Source organism: Bubalus kerabau, chromosome 15 (genome assembly GCF_029407905.1).
Source record: "Bubalus kerabau isolate K-KA32 ecotype Philippines breed swamp buffalo chromosome 15, PCC_UOA_SB_1v2, whole genome shotgun sequence".
NCBI classification, from domain to species: domain Eukaryota; kingdom Metazoa; phylum Chordata; class Mammalia; order Artiodactyla; family Bovidae; genus Bubalus; species Bubalus kerabau.
The window spans coordinates 84,080,615-84,087,950 of NC_073638.1; the positions used below are offsets into that span (position 1 = coordinate 84,080,615).

Here is a 7,336-nt window from a genome sequence, read left to right on the forward strand (position 1 = left end):
TGCTGGAGAAGAGATAGACTACCCATTTCTGAAACCTTGGGCTTCCCTTGTAGCTCAGCCGATAAAGAATCTGCTCACAGTGTGGGAGACCTGGGCTTGATCCCTGGGTTGGAAGGATCCGCTTGAGAAGGGAATGCCCACCCACTCCAGTACTCTGGCCTGGAGAATTCCATAGACAGTATAGTCCACGGGGTGGCAAAGAGTCAGACACACTGAGTCTCTTTCACTTTCAATTTGTTAGTAGTTATATACCCTTGTGATAAAAACCAATGATTTAACCATTTAGACTGAACAGATTGTTAAGACAGATTTAAAAACATGAGGCAATCTTGATTCCAGCTTGTGTTTCATCCAGTATGGCATTTCATGTGATGTACTCTGCATATAAATTAAATAAGCAGGCTGACAATATACAGCCTTGACATACTCCTGCCTCAATTTTGAACCAGTCTGTTGTTTCATGCCTGGTTCTAACTGTTGCTTCTTGACCTGCATACAGGTTTCGCAGGACACAAGTAAGGTGGTCTGGTATTTCACCTCTTTAAGAATTTTCCACAGGTTGTTATGACCCACACAGTCAAAGCCTTTAGCGCAGTCAATGAAGCAGAAGTAGACGTTTTTCTGGAATTCCTTTGCTTTTTCTATGATTCAATGGATGTTTGCAATTTTCTCTCTGGTTCCTCTGCCCTTTCTAAATCCAGCTTGTACATCTGGAAGTTCTAGGTTCACACACTATTGAATCCTAGCTTGAAGGATTTTGAGCATGACCTTGCTAGCATGTGAAATGAGTGCAATTGTGTGGTAGTTTGAACATTCTTTGGCATTGCCCTTCTTTGGGATTGGAATGAAAACTGACCTTTTCCAGTCCTGTGGCCACTGCTGAGTTTTCCATATTTGCTGGCATTTTGAGAAATGCAAATCAAAACTACAATGAGATATCACCTCACACTGGTAAGAATGGACATCATCAAAAAGTTTACAAACAATAAATGCTGGAGAAGGTGTGGAGAAAAGGAATGTTCTGCACTGTTGGTGGAAATGTAAATTGATACAATCACTTTGGAAGATCTCTTTACATACACAGTCATTCATTGCTATGAATTTCCCTCTTAAAACTGATTTTGCTACATTTCATAACTTATATGTTGTATTTCTACTTCCTTTATCCCAAGACATTTTTTAAATATTCATTTATTTATTTATCTGGCTGTATTGGGTCTTATTTGAAGTATGTGGGATCTTTCATTGTGCTGCACGGACTCTCTAGCTGTGGAGTATGGGCTCAGTCATTGGAGTGTGCAGGCTTAGTTGTTCTGCGGCATGTGTGACCTTAGGTCCTCAACCAGGGATCAAACTCATGTCCCCTGCATTGCAAGGCAGATTCTTAACTGCTGGACCACCAGGGATGTCCCAAACTTTTTTAAATTCTGAATTTGATTTCTTCCATGACGCATGATGTTCAGTAGCATATTCTTTAACCTCCTCATATTTGCAAATTTTCCAGTATCCTTTTTGTATTTAATTTCTAATTTTACACATTTGTGTCTGGAAAAGATGTTTGATATCATTTCAATCTTATATTTCTTGAGACTTGTTTTGTGGCCTAACACATGCTCTATCTAGAGGATGATTTCTATGCACTTGTAACAAGAGTGTGTTTTACTTCCTTTCTGTGTATGTTCTGTGTCACTTAAACGTCTCTGTTTTAATGTGTAGCTTAATCCCTATGTTTCATTATGGATATTTTGTCTGGAAGATCTATCCATTGTTAAAAGTGGGATATTGAATTTCCTTGCTATTATTGTAATGCTATCTGCTTCTTCCTTCAAGTCTGTTAATATTTTATTTGTATATTTACATGTTCTATGCTGAGTTTATATATATTTACAAATGCTATATCCCTTTGCGGGATGATCCCTTTATCACTGTGTAAAGACTTTCTTTGCCTCTTCTGATACTTTTTGTCTTAAAGTCTAATTTTTCTGATATAAGTATAGCTTAACCCTGCTCTATTTTGTCTTTACTTACATGGAATTACTTTTTCCATCCCTTTACTGTCAATCTATTTCAATTTCTTTCAGTTCTTAAAGCTGTAGTGAGACTCTTGTAGGTACATATAGCTGAGCTCAACGTTTTTATCTGTTCCCCACTCATTCTGTTTGATTGGAGAATTTAGTATTTATATTTAAATTATTATTGACAGATGTGAATTTACTATTGCCATTTTGTTTATTTTTCTGTTTTGTAATTCCTTTCTTTCTTCTTCTGCTTTCTTTATAATTTGCTGATTTTGTGTAGTGGTATGCTTAGATTCATCTCTATTTATCTTTTGTGAATTGACTATAGATTGGCTTTGTATTAACCATGAGGCTTACATTAAAGATCTTATCCTAAAACAGTCTGTTTTAACATGAAAACAACTTTATATTCAAATGCATGCAACAACAGTTTCTACCTTGCTCTCTCACATTTTACTTTTTTGATGTAATAATTTACATTATTTTATCTTGTATATCCATTAACAAATTATTGGAGTGTTAGTTATGTTTTCCTCTTCTGAGTTTCATCTTCACACCAGATTTATAAGTGACATGCCAGCATGGCTGCTCTAGCATCGTCAGAATCCCACATTATTGACTCCTACCACAGAGATGTATGCTTTTATATGTTTTGCATTGCTAATTAGTGACCTTTTGTTTCTGCTTGAAAAAGTCCCTTTAACATTTGTTGTAAAGTCAAGCTAGTGTAAAATCATCAGATTCATTTTTCTGGAAAATTACCTATCATTCCTTCAATCCTGAAGGACAACTTATCCGATAGACCACTGTTGGTTGGCAAGTTTTTCTTTCAGCACTTTGAGTATATAGTGCCACTGCCTTTGGGCTGAAACATTCTAGTGAAAAAGCTACTGATAGCCTTAAGGACGTTCTCTTGTATGTAACAAGTTGCTTTTCTCTTGCAGCTTTTAAGATTATCTCCTTGTCTTTACCTTTTGACATTTTATTTGCGATATGCTCAGTTTGGTTCTCTTTGTATTCAAATCACTAATCATCAGGGAAACATAAATTAAAGCCACAGTGATACATCACTTCACAGCTGTTAGAATGGCAATCAGTAAGAAAAAGGGAGAGCACAGGTGTTGGTAAGGAAGTGGCGATAAGAACATGCTTGTACACTGCACTGTGGGTGGGGATACACAAATGGGCTCGGCTGCTACAGAAAACACTATGGAGATTCCTCAAAAATTAAGAATAGATCTACCATATGATCCAGCAATCCCACTTATGGGTATATATCCAATGGAAATAAAAATAGGATATCAAAAAATATGTGCTTCCATATTTATTGCCACATTAATCACAAAGCCAAAGTATGGAAACAAGCTAAGTGTCCATCAACAGATGATTCGATGATGAAGACAAGGTGCATTCAAACAATGGAAAAAATGTTCAGCTTTGATAGGAGCAGGGGAACTGAAGAGGTGAATTTAGAGGGCACAGACTTGCAATTGGAGGATGAATAAGTTCTGGAGGTCTAAGGCACAGCATAGTGACTATAATCAACACTGTATTGTCGACATGTAGCAGATGTCTCTCTTCTACTGAAGACTTCAGAGACTATTAGAAACAGATTGTGCATACACTTGTACACATTTTTAAAAAGCAATGCTTAAGAAAATGTACCTATGTTTGGATGGGGGTGAAGTGGGCACAAATCCTTTATTTATATTGCACTATTTCTTTGTCATGGGGTAGCCCTAATTATAGGAGAAGGCAATGGCACCCCACTCCAGTACTCTTGCCTGGAACATCCCATGGATGGAGGAGCCTGGTAGGCTGCAGTCCATGCGGTCGCTAGAGTTGGACATGACTGAGCGACTTCACCTTCACTTTTCACTTTTCATGCATTGGAGAAGGAAATGGCAACCCACTCCAGTGTTCTTGCCTGGAGAATCCCAGGGATGGTGGAGCCTGATGGGCTGCCGTCTATGGGGTCGCACACAGTTGGACATGACTGAAACGACTTAGCAGCAGCAGCAGCAGTAGCAGCCCTAATTATACTCTAGCAAAAGTTCAACAGTTCCCCTTCTCTCAGTCATATTCATGTGTGAACTAATGGAAAATTGTACAAGGGCTTTGAATACTTCTTCACTTACATTTGTTAATTAAGTAGGATAATTCATGGGACCATCGGCATTGACACCCTAAAACAGCATTAAGAATCCAATGACTCTGTGAAACAGATGGCCAGTCCAGGTTCGATGCATGAGACAAGATGCTCAGGGCTGGTGCACTGGGATGACCCTGAGGGATGGGATGGTAACGGAGAGGGGAGGGGGGTTCAGGATGGGGGACACATGTACACCCATAGCTGATTCAAGTCAATGTATGGCAAAACCTCTACAATATTGTAAAATAATTAGCCTCCAGTTAAAATAAATAAATTAAAAACAAAACAACAAGAACAACAACAAAAGAATCCAATGGCTCTCTAAGGATAAAATATAAATTAATGATACAATTTAATTAGTTTTTCAAGTCTGGGAGATCTGGAAAGTCAACAGTCAGCATAGCACCTTGTTTTTCTTTTTAATCAGACCATGGGACCACAAATTTACATCCTGCTTCTGAAGACAAAAATTGGCTACAGCTGATAACCCTGCTTATCCCACAAACTAGTTCCTTTCTTGCCCCTTGAGGTTTGAGGTTTGCAGGAAAATATCAGCATTAAAGTACTTCTAGCCATTCCATCTTGGTGATTATATTGCCTGCATACAACCATAAATGTCTCAGACATGACATGTTGAACACAGACAATAGAAAGGAATGTATATTGGTTTTTCCATATTGGCTCTTACTCTGCAACATTGAATATTTGGTGACTTTATTATTGCCATGAATTCTCACACAATTCTCATCACATCAAATATGTTCAGATGCTTGAAATAGCAGGAATTATTTTGACAGTATCATCCCACTAGCTATGTCAACCAGGGGTAAATTTTCCAGACTTACTGAGGGAGGGAAAGAGGGGCTTGACTTCCATAATATCAGAAATTGCTACTGACTGTGACATGGATTTTGAATATCATCCCCGTCAGAAATTCCCACTGGGCGCTAGAAGCAAAATGTTACATCATCAGAATCATAAGTTAACAGCCCTGAAGGGGCCGCACACTTCATTCCACCTCTCTTTGTAGTTCAAATCGTGTCCTCCTATTTAGACTACAACTGTGGAACTAGAATCTGATCAATAACTTATCAGATAAAAAGCACTGAAAGAGGTATTACTCGAACCTTAGCTGTATCGGACGAGTCTTCCAGGAAGGCACAACCGGGCCAACTGTATACCTTGTTTCTGTCCAAAGACACACCCTCTCTGTGTGCTCGTTCTCACTCCGGCCAGAAGCACAGAGTGGACGTCGATGACCACCACGTCTGGATTATGCTGCATCAGAATATTGGGGGGACAAGGTTTACCCGCTCCTGGGGCTTCAGCCAGGTGTCTCTCCTCTAGGGTCAGAAGGCTGAGATGGAACAGGGTTCCATCTCAGAAGTAGAAAAGAAGCAGCACGTTCTGAACCTTGGTGTTTCATGAATAATAGTTGATAGATTAATAAATAATGAGGCCACTCCACATGGAGGATAAAACAATGGGTCTCTAGGACTTAAAGATACTGTGTTTGTGTAGTTCGATTCAGTTGTTGGTCCATTTTGGCATATTATCTGGGTCAAAATAAGTCTTCTTTGTCAAAGGCAGAATGAACTTTGTTGTAGTCCATTCGTATAAATATTACTGAGGGTTAAGGTAGGTCATTCTAACAAGACAAATCCGTCAGAAATCTCAGTCTCTGGCCTCAGCAACACCGTCTCTTCTTATGCAACCTCTTCAAGGCATCTTTGATTTCTTTGTTTCTCAGACTGTAAATCAAAGGATTCAACATGGGAATCACCACCGTATAGAAGATGGATGCAAATCTGTCAAAGCTGGAGGAACCACCAGAGCTGGAACTCAAATAGACAAAGATACTTGAGGTATAGAAGAGAGTGACTGCTGTCAGGTGGGAAGCACAGGTGTTGAAAGGCTTGGACCTGCCGCTTGCTGAAGTGATCTTCATGATGGAGATCACAATGGAGACATAGGATATCATGATAACTAAGGCATTTATTATCCCAAAGATCATTGTTAATATGGCAGTCAAGAGTTGTACAGAGAACGTGTCAGTGCATGATAGAACTAAAAGCTGGGGCAGGTCACAGAAGAAGTGGTTGATGACATTAGGCCCACAGAAGTGGAGCTGGAGCATGAAACACAATTGGAATACAGAACCAGAGAGTCCAGCCAAGTAGGATCCCAGCACCATCCAACCGCAGAGAGCGGGCGACATGACTGACGAATAGAGGAGTGGGTTACAAATGGCAGCATATCGGTCATAAGCCATGGCGGTCATGAGGCAAGACTCACTCAGCCCCATGGTGGAGAATACAAAGTACTGAACAGCACAAGCCACAAAGGTGATAGTTTGCCGCTCCTGGAAGAAGTCGTGGAGCATCTTGGGGGCTGTGGAGGTCACGTAGCAGATGTCCATGAAGGACAGATTACTGAGAAAGAAGTACATGGGGGTGTGGAGGTGGGAGTCCATTCTTATTAAGATGAGGAGCGACAGGTTCCAAGTCAGGGTCAAAATGTATATCACCAGGAACACCACAAAGAGCACTACTATGATTCTGGGAAAATCTGAGAATCCCAACAGGATAAAATGAGTGATCTCTGTGATATTTTCTCTCCTAATCATTGGTTTGATGCTCCTAAAATCAGAAAAGAGACAAGAGAATGCATCGCAGGCTCACCAATTGAGATTGTAGCATCACAATTCTCATATACACCATACTTTTCCTCCACTGAGCCCTGGATAAAAGGAAACGCTCTGCTGCCCTGGAGAAAAGTTCTCAGCTTTTTGTCTTGGAGTGTCAGGAAGTGCCTCCTCAGTGCTTCAGGTTCTCAATTATTTCATGATAATTAAAAGATATATTTAAAAAGTTGAAAACTTTTTTAAAAAGCAATAGAAATCTTGTGATTATTATATATAAGGATGAGATCATTGATTAAAATGGTGGTTTTTTTGAAGACCTCTAATAATGTATAACTGCTGCTTTATAATAATATAGCATAAGTGGTATCATTTCAGGATAAATTTGAAGTAGCTTTTCTCCTAGATGATCATCTAGAGAGATTTTTATATTTTCTTCTTTTATCCATAGGAAAGTTACTCCGTTTATAATAACCTCTCGATCTTTTTACAAATATATTTATTACAGTGGCTCCTAAACGGCCT

General features: G+C 39.3%; 1 protein-coding gene across 1 annotated transcript; it reads right to left on the reverse strand.

The window, feature by feature from the left end:
* Positions 1–5,857: 5,857 nt before the first annotated feature.
* Positions 5,858–6,799, reverse strand: LOC129628623 (olfactory receptor 5AN1-like). The gene has a single exon (XM_055548090.1). It carries the CDS (start codon positions 6,794–6,796, stop codon positions 5,858–5,860), a length of 939 nt encoding a protein of 312 aa, XP_055404065.1. The 5' UTR covers positions 6,797–6,799.
* Between the last annotated feature and the right edge of the window lie 537 nt (positions 6,800–7,336).